The following is a 23,053-nucleotide window of genomic DNA, read 5'->3' as shown; positions in this document are numbered from 1 at the left end:
TGTTGCTTTAACAATTAGGCTATTGGGCCTATTAGGCTTTAAATACAGAAATGGTAGTGGTCTAGTATACTTTTAGGCCGCGTAGGAAATTCTGTGAGAAAAAAAATCCTCCTGTCCCTAGCTCTGTATGAGCAGATCCATAGCAACGACGGGAAATTTGCTAACCCTATATTAGTCTTTCCATTAGATAAGGGATTCGGTTGAAACTTTCGGAATGATATAAAATAGCTGAAAGTGAGCGTCGAAGTTTGAAGCATCAATTTCAATTAACAACAATCAAATAATTTTCATCATATCAAATAGAGATCGTTCAATTTTCACTCTAACCTCACCAAACCCCGGTAAACACCAAGCTCCCCAAGCGGCCACGCTACGAGGCATGCAAATCTCTTCCCCCTGCGCTCACGCTGTCACGCACGCAGCCGAGCTGCGATCACTCAGCTGTCACGCAGACACATCTCGCGCGCTCGATAAACCTGACGGTTCGGCGTGCGCATCAACAAATCCGACAGGCGCGCCACTGCAGCAGCCAGGCTGCAAGCCTCCAATCCAACGCCGCGCTGCGTTCGACCGACCAGTGTAACCCATGCAAGCCTCCACCCGCGCCACGTACTCACCCCTCCTCCCTACGTGTCACCGCTCTCGCCACCTATATATGCCGACCTGGCCCCCTCTCCTCGTCTCGCCGCTTCACCTGGATCATCGACTCTTTGCTTGTGTTTTTTTTTTCTTCTCTCTCGTCGCAGGCTGCGAGGCGGGCGCGGTGGTGGTGATCGGAGCAATGGCGGACCGTGACCGCGCCGGGCAGTACTACCAGCAGCAGCGAGGGCAGGTGGGGGAGGCGGTGAAGGGGATCCTGCCGGACAAGGCGCCGTCGGCGTCGCAGGCGCTGACGGTGGCGACGCTGTTCCCGCTCGGCGGGCTGCTGCTGGTGCTGTCCGGGCTGGCGCTGGCGGCGTCCGTGGTGGGGCTCGCCGTCGCCACGCCGGTGTTCCTGCTCTTCAGCCCGGTGCTCGTCCCGGCCGCGCTGCTCATCGGGCTGGCCGTCGCCGGCTTCCTCACCTCCGGCGCGCTGGGCCTGGGTGGGCTGTCCTCGCTCACCTGCCTCGCCAACACGGCGCGCCAGGCGTTCCAGCGCACGCCCGACTACGTGGAGCAGGCCCGCCGCCGGATGGCCGAGGCCGCCGCGCAGGCCGGCCACAAGACGGCGCAGGCCGGGCACGCCGTCCAGGGCAGGGCCGAGCAGGCCGCCGCCGGCGGCGCCAAGGCCTCCTCGTGAGCGCGCGTCGCGTGTACAGAGCCACGCTCCGTTGGTCTCGCCCCGACCGAGTAGTGTGTTTGTGTCCGTACCGTACGTGACCGTGCGCCTACGTGTCGTGTCGTGTCGTGTGATCCTGTCTTAATTAAGTTTTCGATTCTAGGGTTGTGAATAATGATAATAAGAAAGCGAGGTCGGGGGGAGGGAGCGATCTGGGCCTTTGGGAGTGAGCGATCGAGCACTGCGTTGAACATTTTCTGTTTTGCAAGAGAAAGAGGAGAAGGTGAATGAATCCGTGTCTCTTTGCTAAAATGCTCAAAAGTTTGAAAACCAAGATCGTGTGAGCTTGTTATAACTTATGCTTGGTAGCACGAGCTCATGAGCTCAACAAGTTGTTTGTTATGCTTGGGTAGTACGAGCTCGTAAGATGCTTGTTATGCTTGGTTAGTGTCTTTGTATTAATACGTAATAAAATGATAAATTTAAAAATTATATAGATGATTTTAATATAAAGTAAATGATATTTAAAAACTTAGAGATGATTTAAATGAGTTATATCTCGTTAATAAGCGCCGAGCTGCTGGCTTGCGCTCGCTCATGGGTCATGGCGTGGACGTTTGCAACGCATGGTTGAGTGAGGTGTTATAATAAGGCCACGTTGGCCTGATTGACGGTAGTGCTGATCACATTTTTCTAATCTTAACTACTAATCTCTGATTAAACTATCGCTATAAGACAATAAACTTGAGTGGATCCACTAAATTTATCAACAAAATACAGATATGTGGAGTATTATTAAATTACATATTTGACGTTAATTTTATGAAAGAAAATATTTTTAAAACTCAAAATACCATATATTTGAAAGTATGTAGCTTTGTATAACTTAATTACCATATATAAATTTTTGAAACTTCGGTTGGTTTATGATAAATTTAATGTTTTATCCATAATTTAACCTTCTATAGTTTTATGGAATTTATTTAATGTTTTAAAATGTTTCGCCGACTATAGGTGCAACCACTCAGTGATGGCCATATACCACTCAAATTTAGTTCTTGAAATCTAGTTAAATCTCCGTCCAATTCGGGCGAACGATGGTTAGGCTATTTCTGGTGCGAGTTTCGTCCTTATTAAGGCCCTTTTGTTAGACCTATAAACCGATTTTAAGAAAAAAAGTATAATCCTAAACAAACCAGCAGTTTTCTAATAATATCGCTTTATAAACCATACGAAGAAATCAACTTAGAAACTTAAACCAATAAGTCTAAGCGCAAACTTTTGATGACGTGACGAAGAGTTAACCTGTTTCTTTCCGTCTCTTTCGGTCTGGGATTATTCTAATTAGAATTATTAGAAGTATGTAAAAATCTGACCACTTATTAAATAACTGATAATTAGTTCAGCTTATTCTAATTAGAATTATTAGAATAATTAGAATTATTAGAAGTATGTAAAAATCTGACCACTTATTAAATAACTGATAATTAGTTCAGCTTATTATAATCTAATAAACTTATTTAAGTGAGTTTTTCTAGATTATTGAGTGAAAAATTACCTACTATACCATCCTACTTTCTATTTATACAACCTAATAACCTAATAATCTAGATTCTACTAATCTAAGAAGAAACAACTCATAGGTTATTTTACTACAAATTATAACCATCTATATAACCATCTAGCTTATAGTAATTTAATTTAATAATCTAGATTATAACGATCTTAAACTTAAACGAAAAAACAGTGCCTTAATAATTAATCTTAATAATTAATCTAGATTATAACAATCTTAAAAATACCTTAATAATTAATCTAGATTATAACAATAAAAAAACAGTGCCTTAAAAAACAGTGCCTTAATAATTAATGAAAGGAGATATTATTAGAATGTGAACTTCTCAGGAAGGGTATCGTGATACCCTCGTTTTTGAGCTTAGGGAGCACGAAAGAAATCACGAGAGCGAGGCATATGGCGATGTGAAGATCCGAGGAAACATGAAGACAAAATGATTATACATGTTCGGGTCGTGCAGACGAATAATACATGCTACACTATTATAATCTGTGTGTTTATGTTTTAGTTGGATGTAGATGTAAAGAGTTTGTGTCCTTGTGTTTTAGTGGGAATATAGATGGTTTGGGTCTAAAGAGTTTAATAGATCCGATGGATCGATCAATCACCCTTCCTGTTAGCCTGTTAGGTCTCGTCGTCCTTGTCGTCCTTTTTTGGTGTTATTGGGTCATCACAAAAATTTTAGGATCTCATGCCACGTTCGTTGCCTCCTCTAGGTTAACTTATCTCTCTTGTTTTTCACATGTACGCTTTTCGAACTGCTGAACGGTGTATTTTTTTTAAAAAAAATTTATAGAAAAGTTGTTTTAAAAATTATATTAATCTATTATATATTTTTTTATAATTAATAATTAATTAATCATGTACTACGTTTTCCGTGCAGAAATAAGTTAATTTACCTCTCTCTCAAACGAACACGGCCTCAGTCCCACTATACGTACGACCTACCTACGTACCACTGAAACACTCCAACCAACCATTGATTAGACAAAGAGGATCAAGTGAGTGTCACTATAGCCGTCGGATGTCGGATGGTTGAGTTGTATGCATAAATTTAGATGACTTTCTTCGGTCATCCCAGCCAAAAGAAGTGTTCGATAGAACTTGGCTCTCTTATAACTGGAGATCATAAAATGATAAAAACAACTTGACTAGTTAGTAATTAGTCCACATCTTAGCTATTCAATCCTGCAATCCATATTCCCCTCTCTCAATTGTCGCGTTATACAAAACTATTAGTGTGCCCGCGTATTTGCGCGGCTAGATTTAATTTAATTTTAAATTTTAATAATATACGTTTTGTTTTAAACTCTTAAAAAGATTTAATTTTTCTCTTTTAATTATTAGTTGCTTGACTTCAACACTATTAAATGTCTCACATGCGGTTGTTGTCTCCTTTGATCTCACCTAAAGCTGATACTGTAACTGTCTTGAGTTTAAAAGGATATGCTGCTCAATATGGACAACCATAACAGATGTATGCCCCCATTTATAAGATTGATTTAGTTCTATATTTTGACTGTTTATTTAGTTACAAATATTAATTATTTTTAGGAGATTTGTTAGAGTTAAATAATTTAAATACACTAAAAACACTTACCATATATAGTAGAACATATGAAGTAGCTTATTTGGGTCCTAACCCAAGCTACCCTTCTAGTTTTTCCTTTTTGATTTCATGTCAACATGAACTTAAGATCGTGGCTCATATTTTCTAGGCCTAACTTAATTCCCAGAATTTTAGATGTATTCAAGTTGTATTCATAGATGGATTTTTCCCTCAATATCAATTATTTTAGAATTTTGAATCCAAAATTTGGATCTTTGTTCTAAATTGTATTTTCACATTAACTCTTTTTTATCATTTTTCTTTTTAATTTCAAATTTGTATTTCTAATTGTATCCTTTTTGACCAAAATTTTAGTTGTTTCTAAGTTGTATGGTCTCTTCCCTCAATATCAATTATTTTAAAATTTTTAATCCAAAATTTGGATTTTTGTTCTAACTATATTTACACATGGACTTATTATTATTATTCTTTATTTTTTATATCGAAATTGCATTTCTAATTAAATTCTTTTTAACCGGAATTTTAGGTATTTTCAAATTCTATTCATAGAAATATCAATCACTTTAACATTTTTTTATCCAAAATTTAGGTTGGATTTTTTCTAAACTATATTTATACCTAGACTCTTTTTTAATTATTTTTTTTAAAATTTCGAAATTGTATTTCTATATTTGGATTAATCTGGACCTACCACGATCGAATCATCGCTGACATAATTAAGAGCGAAATCAATCGAACTTGTTCTCCCAACCGTACAACGTCTCGGACTCCTGGCACTCAGTAGAGCGGATGCGAGTTTATATTAAGATTAGCTCTTTATATTCAACAAAGCGTGGAATAATCCCTATTATATAATAGTGGAACACTGCTATTATATAAATTTATCTATATATGCTATTCGATCTTAAACATTAAAAAATAAGATTACCATGATCTAACGCCGTATATTTTTTCTATTTTTCTCTGATTAACGTGGTAATTTATAGGCTCCAGAGTGAACATGTTTCTTTATTTTTAATTCCGAAGTTGTATTTCTAATCGAATTCTTTTTAACCGAAATTTTAGATGTTTCCAAATTGAATTTATAGATATACTCTTTCCTTAGTATCAATTATTTTAAATTTTTAATCCAAAATTTGGATTGGATTTTTTCTAAACTATATTTATACATATACTATTTTTATTATTTTTATTTATTTTAATTCCGAAATTGTATTTCTATATTTGGATTAGTCTATATCCATCATGATCGAATCCTCACCGACATAAGAGCGAAATCATCACGTTCTCTTCACCGTACAACGTCTCGAACTCTCATTGAGGGATTAGCGATGAACTTGATTTATGTTTCGTAATCAAGTGAACCTGATTCGGAATCTACTACTTAAAAACCCAAGATTTAACATCTATATACCCCCATGATCTAATGGTACGTATTTAAAACTATGCTTCCTAATAAAACACTGGAGTTTAATCTCAACAATTCCGAGTCTAACATCAGATCGATCGCTAGCAGTCTAGTCCGACGCCGGGCGGGCCGCTGTTTTCTCGCAAGGCTATTCCCTACTCGTATGGGCCTAGTCCATGTGATTTATTTATTTTTCGTTCATATAATAAATCTAGACCATATAATCTAGATATATCACGATCCAATGTTTTTTCTTTTTTATCCGATTAACGTGATAATTTCTAGCCTCTGATTTATCTACACCGTTATAATCTGGACTCACCGTGATCTAACGGTGCATATTTTTTCTTTTTCTCCGATTAACGTGGTAATTTCTAGACCCAGAAAAAACGTGGAGCCTTCTTAGATAGATAGATAGATAGATAGATAGATAGATAGATAGATAGATAGATAGATGGTAATTCCTCGATCTTAAATTTTAAATTTATTTGAGAATATAAGTACATCTTTATATATCTCATCTCCCCATCTCAATTAATCATAATCATTCATTAACTTCACCTTAATTCTTTTACTACATCCCTTAATGATTATTTTAATCTATCGCAGACAAATTAGCACATAGGTATAAAATATTTATATGTCCATAACAATTTATCCTATGGTGATACAAATATATGCAATGATTGCGAATGCCGCTGTTTAGTCTAATTTCTTCCCTTTTAAGTCCAGCGTAGTCACTTATTGTGGGACAAATATTTAGACCAAAATGGTCACTTAGTTTTAATAGAGTATACGGTGAGACAGAGAATATACGTAAAAACGTTTTCTGTAGGGGTCTGAACCAGCGATCTGGGGAAATTTTTTATTTTTTAAAACCTTTTTAATAAATAATTTTATTACTAAACCTCGAGAGAAAATATTTCCACCGTATGAACCTTTTGTCACACCAGTGTTGGTGGCGTGGTAAGACAACACTACCACGCAACGTGGTCGGCGTGTTCCCGTGCCATTGTCAGCGGTGCCACTGACGCTTGCATTGCGTGCCAAGCCTACCACGCCAAAAACCCTACGTGGCAGCGTTGCTTTACCATGCCAATATTAATGGTGTTACCGAAAAGTTAATCTGGTAAAAATATTTTCTCTCAAGATTTAGTAATAAAATTATTTATTAAAAAAGTTTTAAAAATAAAATAATTTCCGATCTCGGCGTCCACTTCCTTCGTTATTCATCTTTACGAATACACTGTGCACCGGACTGCCGTACCTCCCATGAATAACATATTCAGGATTTTACTACTAACGGCTTGACAATAAGATTTTCCAAAAGTAAATGTAACATTTATTTTCTAGAAGTATAACATTGTCTTTTGATATATGAAACATTTATTCTCTAGAAGTTTAGGTGACTAATCCATTAGTCATGCACTTTAGTCTTCTTTAATCCCTAAAAACTCAAACATGAGAGACTAAAAAAGACTAAAATTATATTAGTTTATAAGTCTATTAGTCCCTTCTAGAGGTACTTATTAGGACTAAAGCTTCCATTCACACTTGCCCTATAACTAAAATTTCTATACATGATGCACTTTTAGTTTCTTTTAATCCCTCTAATCAAACAATAGATACTAAATTTTTTTGTCTATGGACTAATTTTTAGTCGTAGGACTAAGGAACCAAACACCACCTAACATTGTCTTTTGATATATGGAAATATAGTGTTACATGTTAAGAGTCGATGATAGTCCAGAGTGGACTCTCCTTTCTCCTCCCCTTGTCCCATCTTTACATTAGTTGTCACACCCGGAGTTTTATCCTAAGCCTTAATTCGTAAAAAAAATTCGTAAATAATAATTGGCTTAATTAACTCAGGAAAAATCCCTCTAAAGAAATTAATTTAATTAAATCGAGGTTCGCAAATCAATTAACTGGATTTAAACTTAAATTGAAGAAGTATAAAATTTGGTCAAACAAATTAATTTAAAATTCTGCAAAATTGGGGCTTTCTTTTTTCCCTCCTTTTTCTTTCTTTTTCTCTTTCTTCTCAAATTGGGCCGGAGTCCAATTTTCCTACTCTCTCTCTTTTTTCTTTATCCTTTTTCTTTTTGCCCTCTTACTTCCCGAGCCAGCCCAGCCGAGCCAGCCCACCTCTCCCTCCAGGCCGGCCCAGCCGAGCCGGCCTTCCCACCGCACGCGCCTCCCCTTCCCCCTCCACTTGGGCCGCTGGCCGCTCGGCCCAGCTAGCCGGCCCAGCGCGCCCGCACCGCGCGAAGTCCACCTCGCCTCCCTCGCCCGGCCGAACCGAGCCCACGTCGCACCGCCACCAAAACCAACTCCGCCTCCGCCGCCCGCAACGACCGCCGCCGAGTCCGCACCGTGGCCGACTCGGTCTCCAACGGTCGTCCCGCCCTAACCGGCGCCTCCTCCCCTGTAAATCCCCCTCCCCTCACTCTTCCCTGTGGGCCCCATCTGTCATCCCCTCGCCTCCCATCTCTCCCACCGACAGGTGGCCCCCACCTGTCAGCCGCCACCCTCTCTCCGCTGATGCCAGCGCCCCATTTAATTGCGCAATAATTGATTTAGGACTTTTCTGTTTAGTTTAAAAGCCCAGAAAACTTCTAAAATTCATAAGTAATTCATCTAGTCTCCGTTTAGACCCATTCAAATTTCATTAAATTCATAAAATTGTCAAGAATCCATTAAAAATACTTTCTTTTACTGTTTCAGTAGAGTTTGTGTCTGTTTTATTTATTTTTGTGCTTTGTCGCTTAGATTCGGACTCCGCCGAAGAGCCGATTTATTTTGAGTTCGTCGCCGACCCTAGGGGCCAGAGCAAGGCAAGTGGCACTCATCTTTGATTATATTGAACCTATTATTGCAAATTCCCTGCTTTATTTATTGAAATATGCATTGTTTTAATTAAAGTATTTACTGTATTTATTTTCCGGGTAATCCCTATTATTATGCCGTTGTTTACCCAACTTTATTCATGTTAGACCAGGGGTAACTTGACTAGAGTTAGGCCTAGGTTAATGCTTAGCCGTGCTTAGATCAAGTAGCTCCTGGGATCATTTAATAATCATGATTAGCTCTGAATAGCTGTAATAATGATTCATTACCCGGTTCGGGTTAATACCAACTAAAATATTGCTAATGGTGGGTCGTGGGTGCTTGGTTTTGAGAGTCGCACCTATGACAATTAAGAACCGGTTCGCGGGAAACCCTGAAAGTTATTTCCGTGCTAACCACAAGCCAGAATGGACAACGGTGGGATTTGGAGTGTAATTGTGAACTATTCGACGTACCCAAACAAGGGTGAGCGTGATGGAGTATGGATGGGAGCGGTGGTGTAACGATGGTCTATGCTGCTTTCGGATTCACCTGCACAAGAGGGAGCTGCCCGACTTGGTTTAAAGGAGGGGGCGGAACCTGAAGTGTGGTGCGACTGAATAGGCAGGGTTATGCGACGGGTCCTATCATAGTTCCCTTTCCGGTATGCCATAGTGGTATGTCGGCGCACATTCAAGTGTAGTGGGACTATGTCTTGTGGGTACAGTAGTACACCTCTGATCAGAGTAAATCTATTCGAATAGCAGTGCCCACGGTTAAGGGCGAGCTGCCAGCTTCACTGTGATTAGTTAAACCTTTAATGACCTGCGTAAACTGACTTTCGCTTGGGACTACTGCAACGTGGTGTAACGTTGAGTAGTGGTTGGGCCTGTTGCAACATGGTGTAACGTTGGACGGTGTTGTGGTATTTTACAACTGTTATTTACTTACTCTTGAATTTATGAGTGAAGTGCACCGACAGTCCTTAAACTCATATGCATGTGTTATCTAGGTCCCTAAACTCTCGGAATACATTTTTGGGTCCCCGAACTTGTCCGGGGGTGTCATATAGGTTCAAACGAGCTTCAACCCGCTCCATCCGCTGACGTGGCATGCCACGGTGGCGCTTACGTGTTGGTGGTGCCATGTAGGTCCCACATGTCAGTTTCTCTCTCTCCTCCTTATTCTTTTCTCTCCCTTCTCGTAGGCGTCACCGTGGCATGCTACGTCAGCGGATGGAGCGGGTTGGAGCCCGTTTGGACCTATATGACACCCCTCGACAAGTTCGGGGACCAAAAAATACATTTTGAGAGTTCAGAGACCTAGATGACACATACATACAAGTTTAGAGACCGCTGGTGCACTTCACTCTTAATTTGTTTAATTATTTTTATTCAATTTAATCTCTGTTATTTATTTGAGTGTTGTTTTATTGCAACTAACCCTAAGCCTGCCCTTGATGACCCTTATGCATCATTTAGTACTCTCTTTTCCGTGCTACTTGTTGAGTACGGTGGTGTGTACTCAGCCTTGCTCAATTTTTCCCTCCAGAGCTAGAAGTTGAGTCCGATGGAGGTGACTCTCAGGAGTGAGCTGGTCTGCCGTCGAAACTTTGCCTGTGGACTGGAGCCGTACCCGCTGGAACTAGTCTACCTTTCTTTCCGCTGCATTTTCGTTAGAATAAGTGTTATTTTCAGTTGTTTCTAAGAACGATGGTTATGTAATCAACATTGTCTTTTTGTGTACCCTGGCTGGTCCTGGACAGGGATTTTAATACACAATTAAGTTCAGAAATTCGTGTGAGAAATTTCTGGGCGTGACATTAGTGTAGATGAATGTTGAGTATCGTTGGCATGTTATGATGGCATCTCCATTACATATTGTGCCATTCTGGTAGTTGTGACCTCCTCCCCTATCTAGCCGCCTCCACTTTACGATGGTCATTAATACCTAGGTATCGTCTTGTCTTAAGGTGTTTATCCTCTACATACACCATTTCTTCTCTACAAATTGTATGATGTTCAAGCATACAAATAAGTAGTTTTTAGAAACAAATCCACCTTCATGTTTGCTGATCCATAAGTCGCCATGTGATCCAAACAAGATTTAATGTTATTATCGGTGACGAGGTTGGCGCTCTCGGAAGGGTGCTGGGGTGGTCTTGTTGGTGGCAAGACTAGAAGTTGGTTGACAGAGGGGCACCGATTTGGAGTGGTGGATAGCGCGTGCCACCAACATTAGGATGGTGGTTTCTGAGATGGACGACATACCGTACATAGGGTTGTAAGGAATTCCAGGTGAAAGCCTAGCTCGACACTTTGCCTGGCCGACAGCGGCCATGCCTTCGGACGTCATAACCATCTTGGGGGCGTTGTCGAGGAATAACCTTCTCTCTGTCTTAGTGAGCTTCTCCGGGTGAAAACAACATCCATAATAGGCAGTGGTGGCGTCCTTCGCTATTACCTTCTTGGAGGCGTCGTTTTAGGAGGCTTTGCTTTGGTGGGGTTGTCGGCCTGCAGCAGTTGATCACACATAACTGCGATTAGTTTGGCGATAGGCCCCTCCATCAGCAGCTTATGTTTATGTGGTTGACGCGTGGGTACCGGGTGTGCACTTTCGTACATAACCGCCCTTCACATCCTTGTGTCGAGTCCTTTGTAACCTTTCTTTTCTCCTTAATTTTAATAACATTTGGATGACTTTCTTCGGTTATCCCAGCCAAAAGAAGTGTTTGTTAGAACTTGGGTCTCATAGAACTGGAGATCATAAAAACATCTTTAATCTATATATGTTGTTCCGTCTGTACTTAAAAACTTAAATCTAGATGAAATATGACCATTAATAGTACAGAATATAGATATAAAGGTGTTTTGATTTATTCTATTTTGAATCATAACATCTAATTTTTTAGATTAGGTTTTTTACCTAGTTATTACGCTGCTCGCCGCAACATTGCACTAGCTGCTTAGGGGTTGTTTGGATGGGACTAAACTTTTTAGCCCTATGTCACATCGGATGTTTGGACACTAATTTGAAGTATTAAACATAGACTAATTAAAAAACTAATTTCATAAATGAGTGGTAATTCACGAGACGAACTTTTTAAACCTAATTAATCTATAATTAGAGCATGTTTACTATAGCATAACATAGGCTAATCATGGATTAATTAGACTCAATAGATTCGTCTCGCTAATTAGTCCAAAATTATGGATATATTTTATTAATAGTCTACGTTTACTATTTACATTTATAGTAAGTATCTAAATATTTAATGGGACAGAAAACTAAAAAAATAAGTCTCAGGTCCCAAACAGCAGCACTTAGTAGGAAAGCGGATGAAAAGATGTTCCAAATCTCGTTGTGAGTGAGAATCTCACCGTCCTTTCTCATCGCAAGCTGTTTTTCATACAAAATTCAAGCAAAGAGCCCCCTTGCCTGCCCCTGCCTGCCGAGCGCGTGTGAACGTTGCCGGCGGCCGACGACGATGAACAGGCACACGCGTAAAAGCAGCGGCCGCGGCGCGTGTTGTTTTCCAGCGCCTCCCGGCCACCGAGGAAAGACACATCGAACCAAAATATACGAGTAAAAAAAAAACATAAAACGAACGCGAGCCGCTTTACACCTTCCAGCGCGGGCCCACCAGCTCGGGGCCCCACGCTCCCGTCGCTGACACGTGGGCCCTGGCAATTCGAACCAAGCCGGAGTAGAAAAGGAAAAGGGAGAGAAAAATAAAAAAAGGGAAGGGGGAAGAGGAAAGAGAGATCCATCGAACCGAGGCCGAGCCCGAGCGGCAACAAAAGGAAAGCTCGCCTCGCCTCGCCTTTCTCCGTGCCCTAGCACGCGCCGCGCAGCCTACGAGCGGGAGCAGCCACCACCACCACCATCGCCACCGCCACCGCCACCGCCCTCGAGGTAACCCGCCTTCTCCTCCTCCTCCCTCCTCTCCCCCCATGACCCGATCCCGTCCGATCAAAACCCTAGCAGCGGCGGTCCTCTCCCTTTCCCCCCTCGATCCGTACGGTCGCGGCCGCGGCCGCGGGGGCCGTCTGTGGGGGAGGGGAGGCGATCTGAATTCTGGGTCGGCGCTCGCGCGTAGGGCGATTTCCCCGTCAGGGGGTGGATCGTGATCGTGATCGTTTTTTTTGGTTTTTTGCCGTTCCGCTGTGGGCGTCTGGGTTTGACCGTCGGCGAGCGGGATGCCCCCCGTGCAGATCTGTTCGCAAGTGTGGGCGGTGCGGGGTGGGGGGGATGAGGGATTGGGTGTCGCGGCCGGATTTTGCTGGAAGCTTGGAGCTCCGGTGGGATCTGTATGCGAGGGCGGATTTGGTTGTAGGAGCGGTGTCTATGGTGGCTGTGTAGAAGTTTAATTTCTTCTTTTTTTTCTTTCGCTTTGTGGGGATTGTTAGGTGCCGTTCCAGCGGCTAAGTGATTTGTTTGTCCATTTTTGGCGCTTGAGGTGGGTCATTGGTGATGTTGACTTGGGTTGGGCTTCCAAAACAGTGCAGTTATCGTGTTGTAACAAGATGGATTACCCTGATGAACCCCTGTTGATATCTATATTGCTGCCATTCCTTTAATACACTGAAAAACCCTTCCGGAACCTTGTACACAACAGAGCTTGGATTTACTACTGATTTTTCTCTTAAAGTTTGATTATTGACACTCTTCGTTGCCAATTTGTTTATGTTGGTACTTGTGAGTATGACATGTGGGGCTGACAGTGGGCCAGGATGTTAAATAATCGAACCCCAATTTATGGAGTAAAAATCAATTCTCTCTCGCCTGACAACTTACATATCTTTGCAGGTCTTCATTTGTTGCACTCATGATTTAGCACCAGCCAAACTGACCTCTGAGACTGCACGGTGACTTAGCCTGTTGCTAGGATAAAAAATTTAAGCATGGCGGATTCTATGGTGTCAAGTTTCTGGGGACCTGTTACTTCAACAATTGAGTTGTGCGAGGAAAATTATGCACACTCATCATATATTGCAGAATTCTACAATACTATTTCTAATGTTCCGTGTGTTCTTCTTGCACTTGTTGGACTTTTCAATGCTCTTCGCCAACGTTTCGAGAAACGATTCAGTGTCCTGCACATATCCAATATGATTCTAGCTATTGGCAGTATGATCTTCCATGCCACCTTACAACATGTGTAAGTTTTCTCTAAACTCATCGGTATTGGTATTTGATTTGCAATAATTCCAGTGACCTGCGGTGCTTTTAGTGGTTCTTTTCTCCCAAGAGCATTGTCTTTTTCCCTTTTATGTAATACTTCCCAATTTTAGCTCAATATGATAGGGCGACCCATTACATTGGGTGTTAACATGCAAGCCATTTGGTTTAAACACGATCACTTTGTTTTTTGTTTTCCCACATTATAGAGTTAACTTTGGCACTTTGTTTCCTATAACAACAGTCATTTTTAAAACTTTGTATAGAGAACCTCAGCAAAATGATAGTTTTTTCTTGTAAAAAACAATTTTGGTGTCAAGTTTAGGAAAAATTAGGAGATCAGATAAGTCTTTTGATCTGTTGCTTTACCAAGGGCACATTCCTTTGTACCTTTTTTTGTGTCTACAATGGATGTTCATATCTTCTTGTTTTGTTTCTTTGACCATATGAAGTTCAAAAACCATGCAGTATTAACTTCTCAACAACTAAGTGAACAGATTACAAATTTGTGGGCCAACCAATTCTGCAGAGGCTGACTGCTGATTATATTTCCAGATTATATCTTTAATTATAATATGTATTCTTGTTGTTGACTTATATCAAGTTATCAATTATAGACACTTCCAGATTTGAAAGTTAAAATGTGAGGTCTATTACTTAAATAAAAGTGAATGGACCAGCAGAGCGAGTAGATTTTAATATACTGCATTGAAGTATGCTTTTCCTTTGGATAAAACACATAGTACCCGAGTTTCTGTTAATAACAGACCAACATGGTGCTCCTTGAGCTATTTAATATGGGATCTGTTTCATGTTTAGTGGTAAGACTAAGACAATGGATTGCATTCTGCTAGTGAAAATCCTATGATATGAATTTATCCTTTTGATTCAGCATAACTATACACTATGGCCATTGATTACAAGTTTCAAGAGTTAGTACTCAGTGACTCACTGAACAAACTATTCCTCAAATTCTTGTTGTACTGTAACATTCTTTCTGTCCAATTATTGCACATAAATAAACAGGTAGCTTCCAATGCCTCCTGCTTCTATGTACCACATTTGGTTTACTTAAATAGCATACGTATATTAATTATGATAGTAAGAACATTATGCACTGAGGCAGTTCCTTTTTGGTTACTTTTCTGTGTATAGAAGGATCTAATAGATGTATTTGTTGCTAGTTCTTTTCCATAATGAATACCAGGATATCCATTTGATATTTTGCCATGGATTGTCATGTAAATCTTTTTTAGAACCGATTCCCATGTAGCTTTTTTTATTCGTGGCCATGCATTTTATATGCCTACCATAAATCAATAAACTTCACTCGAAAGCCATAGCCTAGTTATACCTGCTAACCTGCAACATGCTACAACCTTTTGACTAATTGCCACAATCTCGTTTTGTCTATCTGCTAATTTCCAGCATGTTATCTTGCTATGCTAATGATTCTTTTGGTAATGTTTCTTTTTCCAGTCTACAGCAGAGTGACGAGACTCCAATGGTGTGGGAAATTCTCCTATATCTTTATGTACTTTATTCACCAGACTGGCATTACCGGAGCACTATGCCTACTTTCCTTTTCTTATATGGTGCTGCCTTTGCGGTAGTCCATTTCTTTGTGCGATTCCAAGTGGTATTCAAGTTGCATTACATCGGCCTCTGTCTCCTATGTATCCCACGGATGTACAAGTACTACATACAGACTAAAGACATGGCTGCCAAGCGTCTAGCAAAGCTATGGGTTCTTACTTTGAGCCTGGCGACTCTTTGCTGGCTATTTGATCGTATGTTCTGTAAGAAGCTTTCACATTGGTACGTCAACCCGCAGGGACACGCATGGTGGCATATTCTCATGGGTTTTAACTCATACTTTGCAAACACATTCTTAATGTTTTGCCGAGCTCAGCAGCGCGGGTGGGAGCCCCGAATTACCCACCTTCTTGGGTTCTTGCCTTATGTTAAGGTTCAGAAACCCCCAAAGAGGGAATGAGTTCTCTATTGATCACTGGTGTTCTACAGGACCTTAAAGCCAACGCCCCAATGCGCTTGACAAGAAGCAGAGGCATTATTTTTGTAAATGGGCTTCCAAGTGATTACAGACTGTTATGAGGCCTCACTAGATTTTGTTAACGTTAACTGACGCCTGTTTTGTACCATACTTAATTGTCGCTCAAAGATTAGATGGAGTGGTGTCGTAGTTTTGGTCATTATTTTTTATTTCTCTACATTTGATTTTTTGTTCTAATAGGACTACATTTTATTTGTTTTTTGCTTGTCTTGAATTGTGTCGAACGGTATTAGTCAATTTACTGCTTCATATGGCAATAGTTTGATCTTCTGATGTTTATTAGCACTTGATTTTCTTTACTGTTATGATTTTTGCTCGACTTAAAGGTATGATCATGTACAGTTCGCGTTATGTTCTACATGCCATACGTGCTTCTTGCAGAAGCTTTGTTATCAGTTTCTAGTGGTACATCTCACTGGTCTTTTTTTTTTTGACAAATTGATCCGTTTTGTAAACTTATTTTGATTTTGGTCCATAATAAAAACTTAAGCCAAAAAAAGGCTGTTAGGCCAGTGCCACTGTATTTGGCGCTAAGAGTATACATAGCAGCAACAACGGACTTAGCGTTGAGCCATTGATGGCGTGGAGGCTAGCGCTGACGTGACACGGAGCTCAACGCCAATGCGTCTGGCGTTGAGATGGCCGAGCTCAGCGCCAAGTGGTCTGCTCCTTGCCACGTCGGCACCGGCCTCTATGTTGGCAGGGGCTCTCGGTTGGCGTGGTTATGTGCAATCTTAGCGTCAGGTCGGTTGACGTGGTTATGTACAATCTCAGCAGCGTCAGATATAGTGGCGTTGGGTTAACGGTTTATTTTTAGTTTAAGTTTTTGGCAAGGACTAAAATCAAAATAAGTTTACGAAAAGGATTGTTAAAAAAAGAAACCGTCTCTCGAAAACACTAGCCTGCTTCCGGTAGCCACAGACGGAAAAAAAAATTAACGTCATATTTCAACCAATGTGTTGTTTTTAAAAGTTTTTTTCTAGTTTCGTGGAGCCCAAAAATATGAAGTAAACTTTATTCATCATATAGTGACACATATTGGTTACTATTTATAGGAATTTATTTGGATTTTTAGCATTTAAAAAATTTAAATTCAGATAAAGTTCATCAAACCATACCACCTTTAGCGCTACCTAACAGTAAGACCGGTTACCATGGTTACTACGGCGTTAACAGCAGTTTCGTGAACCGCTGATAGGTTGGTTGCCTTGTTGCACATCAAAAATATGGCTTACAACTTGCGACAAGAAATTTTGTGAGTGCTATGATATGCTCACGTCGATTGTTTCCTTGTAAGAGCCTATTTAGTTTAGAGAAATTTAACCATGATAGTAGAAAAAACTAGAGGAATATAAATAATGTATACTTCAATTTATACGAATTATTTCAAGAGATTTAAGTGGATAAATATTTTCCTATATTTTCTATCCATAACTTGTAGGATAGGAAATTTTTCTTTGATTTTCTATATTTTATTCTTACAAACCAAATGATTTTCTTAAAATTAATCCCTAGAAATTCGAATATTTTGTTTTTTTCTTCAAACTGTATAGGCCTTGTAAACACTAGTTGCAACTCTCTCTGCTGCAGTGTAAGACTTTCTAATATGACATATGTTCATATAGTAGACATTGATCCATGGATAAGCCTATATAAGACTAAAAGTACTACAATATGATCCAATATGATCTGATGTAGTATGTTTACAATGAACTTATTTAAAGTTGCCTCTACTAGTATTTATTATCATTCTTTTCCCCTAAAAGACACACTAAGTTCACCATCAATCCTACGCGTTCTGAACTTTTATAGTGGAAGGGGGGGAAAGCACTTACAAACTAGAAATATTCAGCCCTTCAAAAGAAGACCATAATAAATCTTTTCTAAACTAATGACTTTCTAGAAACCATTGTTTCTGTTAGAAGGATGTATTAAAAAAATACAAGGAATCATGCCATTGGTACGCGTCCACCAAATACTGGTAGGAATTCGAATCAAGATCTGCGGGGTAAACAAGGATAAGATTCCAATCTCACAGCAGCAGCGCCGCCAAATATTCGCCTCCATTATCAATCTCGCGCTCACATCTGTCAAAATAGAAATATGCTCAGCAACCGAACACTACCACTAGGCCACCAACCCTGCTGTTATGTTATCCAACAGTCAAAACACAGGACTAGATTGCGTTGCGACGTCATGCGCGTGCGCAGGTTAAGCCACCTGCCACCTACCTTAGCACACCATGCAGCCGCCCAGTTTCAGCTTAGTGGCTGAGTGCTTAGCAGACAGCAGCTGCCACTAACCATCCATTTGCAACCAAAGTGTTGCCAAAGCATATATGGAAATAATTCCGGTGAGCGAGATTTGTGATTGCAAAACAATAGCAATGTAAGTTCAATGACAATATTACATTATTACAAATCCAAGGATTATACAGGCCTCAAGATCAGACCAAAACAAGGCCATAGTATGATCCTCGACAAATGGTGAAGAGAGAAAAAGAATACTTTGGGACTTGATATACTACTATAGCATGCCTGGTAAACCAACCTTATACCCATCAGTACATCAAGTATCAATATCATAATAAACAAAATAAACACCACTAAGTAAAGAAAAGAATTCTGAGACAGCAAACAAGTCTTCTTTTTAACGGGGGTTAATTAACAAAACAAGGAAATATTTTGACTGATGAACTGAAGCTGCCGGGGTGCGATTCTACCTGGGTCGGTCTTGAAACGACCCCAATCGAGGTACTTCAATCTTCAACCTACTGGGACCTCAATAATGTATATGATTTACCTCAAAAGTAAAGAAAACCAATCTCTGAATCACCACCATCAGCTATCCATCCTTTTGCTTGTTGACCATCTTAATGAACAGGAAAAAATTACTCCAAATTCATTAACTAAGAATAATAACCTCCTTGCACTTCCCAGGCTCATTCAGCGCCTATGTTGCTAGACTACCAATATGCTGATCAAGCTGCATCTGTTCAAGCAATGCTCCAAGCACAGCAGCTTGGTCATGTCCATCCAGCTGTGTGTTCAGACTAGAAACTTCACCGTTGCTTACACTAGGAGGCATCAGTGGTGAAGGTCCAACAGAGTTAATGGATTCAGCAGTCGTAACTTGCTTCTCGGGTGGAGATTCCTTAACCAATGTGTGCACCCAAGAAAGATCAGGATCATCACCACCAGATCTCAGTTCAAACGATGATGATCGTCGGAGCTTGCCCAATTCTTCACCATTAACACCCCAGTCTGGTGTCCCTGACGGTGATCCCCACTTTGACCATGATGAGCTTAGAGGGGAGCCAACAATACCTGATGCTCTTGCAGCACTTGGTCCAAGATCACGAGAACTGAGACTCCTCATTGTCTGTTGCTGCTTTTCACGTTGTGCAAGAGCAGCAGCAAGGTGAGAGTTCATTGGGGACCCAGATTCGACACATCGAGGAGACATACGGCCAGGGGAAGATAACCCAAGTGATGCTTGCAACAGAGATGAGTGTGAAGGCAATTGCTGGTTGTCCACAGCCTTTGGGGAGAAGACCGTGTTGATTGGTGAAAGAAGTGCCTGCTGCTGTTGCTGGAATTGATTAAGGATAGCAGCCTTGTGAGATGGCGAAAACATAGCACCCTGATCAGCATTACTATACCTTGGGGAAGAGACCATCTCAGCAGAGAAGAGATCATCCAGGTTTGACGGATTTAGGGATTTGGTCCGAGAAGTGTGGTTTCCTGTTGATGAACCAAGACGTGAATAACACAAATCATTTATAAGCTGTGAATCAATATCCTGCATCAGGGAGTAATCATCAGCAGGCATATCCCTTGCACTAAGGGAGGTACGGAGCCGGCTCGACTGAAGGCTGCTGCCTGGAAGATGTAGTGTCGGAACATTTGGCTGCTGCCAGCCCAGTGATGGGGGCATCCCATTGCCTGAAGGGGACATTGGTGGTGTAAATGGGGACATCACCGCCGAAACTGATGATGGAGAACCAGGCATCAGGCCCATTGCAGCGGCCATCTCCATTGCAGCTGTTGCAGAGGCTCTTGGGGATGGTACTGCAGACCCAGTGGAAACATATAGCGGTCGAAGCTCATCAGTTGTATGTGCAAAGAAACAGACACGGCGATTACAGCTTGTGCCATCCTTGCAAAGGCGAGTGCGGTACTGTGCTGGATGGAGCCAACACTCGAAAACACCATGAGCATATTCACACATGTCACCACGCCGGCAAACTCCCTTTCTAAAGTCGGGGCATGGCACACAGCTGTAGTGATACTTGCGAGGGTCCCGACGCCGTGCGTTCTCCCCTGGGTGAACAAACGGGCACTCGGTCCAATCATGTGAGTAAGCCCGCGAGCATGGCCTGATCTTAAATGAGTACATGCGGAATTCATCAGAAGCATAGATGCTATTCTTGATATCAGGAAGCGATGGATCCACTGGATATTCTTTCTTTTCCGATGTCACAACCCTTGGAAGATCTGCAAACTTTGTCGTCATCATCACAGCAGCAGATGGAGATCGTGCGTCTTCAGCAGTAGGAGATGATACGGGTGACAGCATAGGGTTTGCAGCCCTTGTCACCACCCGGAGAACGCCATGCCCAGTCTTGGGGCATCCAAGAAGATCTTGGAGAGCAATCTTGGCGTCAAACATCTTTGGAGGAACTGAGATCACATCAGCCGGACGGCATCCAGAGGCATCCGTGGCACCAGCATCAGCTCCAGCCGCAAGCAGCAGCTTCACGGCCTCCACGGAAGACGGCGAGCCACCAGAGGCCGCACAGTGGAGGGCGGTGGTTCCGTCGGAGCCACAGCGGCGGTTGACGTCGACGGACGGGAGGGACAGCAGCAGGCGGAGCGCCGCGAGGCTGCCGTAGGTGGCCGCCACCATCAGCGGCGTGCGGTGCTCGAGGACCTTGCGGCGGCCATACCAGAGGCCGGCCTCGTCCGCGGCGGCAGGCGGGGCCCGCTCCAGCGCGCGGCGAAGCCCCTCCGCGTCGTCGTCCGCGGCGAGCTCCAGGAGCCCCGCGAAGGCGTCGTCCGTCTCGACGGTGAGGGTTTTCGCCATCTCGGCGACGGCGGCCGCCGCCGCCGCATTCTTCTTGGTCGCACCGACCCCTTCGGCGCCGCCGGCGGCGGGCGCGGAGATCGGCGTGCCGTTCATCTGGGCTTGTCGGATCGAAAGAACTGAAGCCGACGAGGGGGAACATCAGTCAAGAAACCAGTCAAGGAAGTCCAAAAACAGCACAAGAAATGGACCAGAAACCAACCGAATCGGATGCACAAACCGCACACGCAGAAACGATAAGCGACGCCACAAAAATGGAAGCGTAAACACATACAAATCGCCCCAAAAAACCCACCAAAATCTCCTCCCAAAAAACTCCCCCAACTTTCCCTAGATCAGGAAACACCTCACCGAGCCAAGAAACGCAAGCGAAAGGCCAAAAAAAAAAAACACCGGGCATTCCAGCCGCTAGATCGGGGCAAGAGAGGGGAAAACCCAAGCATACCTTGACCTCGCAGCAGCTGGCGATGCGGCAAACCATCTCACCACGCCAGCAGCGACCGAATCGGCCCAGAGATCTCCGCAGCCCCCATGGCGAAGCAAATCAGAGAAGAAAGCACACAACCAAACACACGAATCTCAGACACCTCCCCCTGCCCCGTGGAAGAAGAAGGCGAAAGCTGGCGCTGATCTACCCTCCTCCTTCCTCCTCTTCTAGCCGCCTCCTCGCGATTGCTGGGGGAGAAGCAGAAGCATGGGGTGCTAGAGAGAGAGAGCGAGAGGGAGAGGGAGAGGAAGAGAGGCGGTAAAAAAAGGGGAAAGTGATGAGAGAGAAAGCGAGTGGTGGGTGTGGAGACTTTCAGAGTTCTCGCAGTACTAGGCACCCTCTTTCTCTCTCTATCCCTATCCACAGCAATTATAACCAGATGCGTGGTTTAAATACGGAGTAAAAACGGATTAACGGTGGTGGGGCACATATAATGTTTTTAATTAAGTATGATTAGTTATTAATAAAGTTATTTTTGATATCACCGAGTATGACCCAATATAATTCCATTTGCTTTTCGAAGAGGTTGAGTGGCCTCTTAGTTAATGTTAAGTGAAGTCATACCATAACAAATATATTGTATTGAAAAGATATCATTATGGTTCATCTATCTATATAATTTCGTAGCACTACATATGTAGCACTGCTTTGTGGCTTTGATGCATTTTTTTTTATTTTTATGATTTTGCCCTTTATTTTTTTTATTCCCTCTCTCTAGATTGACCATCTTATAGACGATGGACGGTAGAGATATGGATCGTTCTCATTGGTGGGTCAAAGATCTAGTGACATGAGTTCACCGGTTCATCACCGTTGCCGCTATAGAAGATGGATTGGAGAGCTGGTGGGCGCGTTCTAAACCGACCAACGAGTAACACTTTTTATTTTTTTTCACATGTTTTCTAAGCTGTGTTAAATGGTGTATTTTTTAGAAAAAAGTTTTATATAAAAGTTGTTTAAAAAATCAGATTAATTCATTCGTTAAGTTAAAAAAAGCTAAAACTCAATTAATCATATGCTAAATGGTTTTTTTCGTTTTGCGTGTGCTGATTAGACAAGTTGAACGTGTCAACTTCGAACGCACCCGGTATATGGTTGTGTGCACTGGCTTTGACATCCACCCGACCTCACCGGTCTGCCTGTTATTACCGCAACATGCATGTGAAGGTTGGGGCCAACGTCTATCGCCGTTCACCAATGTGGGGATATAGGTGAAAAATATGAACAAAAGAGAGATGATATCGCCGTTCACCGATATGGCGATATAGCTTCATTGGTGAAAAAGATGAACAGAAGAGAGAAAATAGAAAGAAAAGAAAGAAGATGCCGGCAATTTGGTTTGATTTTTTTTAGAAAATGCATTGAATGAGTAAGTGGTGGTATATATTGAATAATGTGGGATTATAGATGAGATGACTCCAAATAGATGAACAATGATGATTTTTTTTCAATACAATATTTTTATAGTGGCATAGTTCTAATCAAACCTTCGTAAAATGCATATCGTTGATAGTCATTTCAATTAGTGATATACTACTTGGCTTGATTAGACGATAAGATTAATGATTTCATTAAAGATTTAAAA

General features: G+C 41.9%; 3 protein-coding genes across 3 annotated transcripts; 2 read left to right on the top strand and 1 right to left on the bottom strand.

The window, feature by feature from the left end:
• The first annotated feature begins 768 nt into the window (after nt 1–768).
• LOC102706182 (oleosin 18 kDa) lies at nt 769–1,279 on the top strand. Its single transcript, XM_006651660.2, has one exon. It carries the CDS (start codon nt 782–784, stop codon nt 1,277–1,279), a length of 498 nt encoding a protein of 165 aa, XP_006651723.2. The 5' UTR covers nt 769–781.
• An 11,113-nt stretch (nt 1,280–12,392) lies between these two features.
• LOC102722197 (alkaline ceramidase) lies at nt 12,393–16,175 on the top strand. The gene is made up of 3 exons (XM_006650377.2): nt 12,393–12,556; nt 13,451–13,802; nt 15,302–16,175. The coding sequence occupies exons 2-3, from the start codon at nt 13,546–13,548 to the stop codon at nt 15,816–15,818; spliced, it is 774 nt and encodes a 257-aa protein (XP_006650440.1). The 5' UTR covers nt 12,393–12,556; nt 13,451–13,545; the 3' UTR covers nt 15,819–16,175.
• Nucleotides 16,176–18,236: 2,061 nt separating this feature from the next.
• On the bottom strand, nt 18,237–21,815 carry LOC102705898 (zinc finger CCCH domain-containing protein 24). The gene is made up of 2 exons (XM_006651659.3): nt 21,427–21,815; nt 18,237–21,100 (listed from the first exon to the last, which is right to left on the bottom strand). The coding sequence occupies exon 2, from the start codon at nt 21,075–21,077 to the stop codon at nt 18,849–18,851; it is 2,229 nt and encodes a 742-aa protein (XP_006651722.3). The 5' UTR covers nt 21,078–21,100; nt 21,427–21,815; the 3' UTR covers nt 18,237–18,848.
• Between the last annotated feature and the right edge of the window lie 1,238 nt (nt 21,816–23,053).

The sequence above is a fragment of the Oryza brachyantha genome, chromosome 3 (genome assembly GCF_000231095.2).
Source record: "Oryza brachyantha chromosome 3, ObraRS2, whole genome shotgun sequence".
In the NCBI taxonomy this organism is placed as follows: Eukaryota; Viridiplantae; Streptophyta; class Magnoliopsida; order Poales; family Poaceae; genus Oryza; species Oryza brachyantha.
The sequence above is the reverse complement of the archived record's forward strand: the minus strand, read 5'-3'. Positions and strand labels throughout refer to the sequence as shown.

What these genes read in the sequence shown, in the direction of transcription:
- LOC102706182 (XM_006651660.2), top strand. Translation starts at nt 782, where the DNA reads ATGGCGGACCGTGACCGCGCCGGGCAGTACTACCAGCAGCAGCGAGGG.
- LOC102722197 (XM_006650377.2), top strand. Translation starts at nt 13,546, where the DNA reads ATGGCGGATTCTATGGTGTCAAGTTTCTGGGGACCTGTTACTTCAACA. An exon ending in CATGCCACCTTACAACATGT is followed by an intron (nt 13,803 to 15,301) that starts GTAAGTTTTCTC and finishes TTCTTTTTCCAG; the next exon opens with TCTACAGCAGAGTGACGAGA.
- LOC102705898 (XM_006651659.3), bottom strand. Translation starts at nt 21,077, where the DNA reads ATGAACGGCACGCCGATCTCCGCGCCCGCCGCCGGCGGCGCCGAAGGG.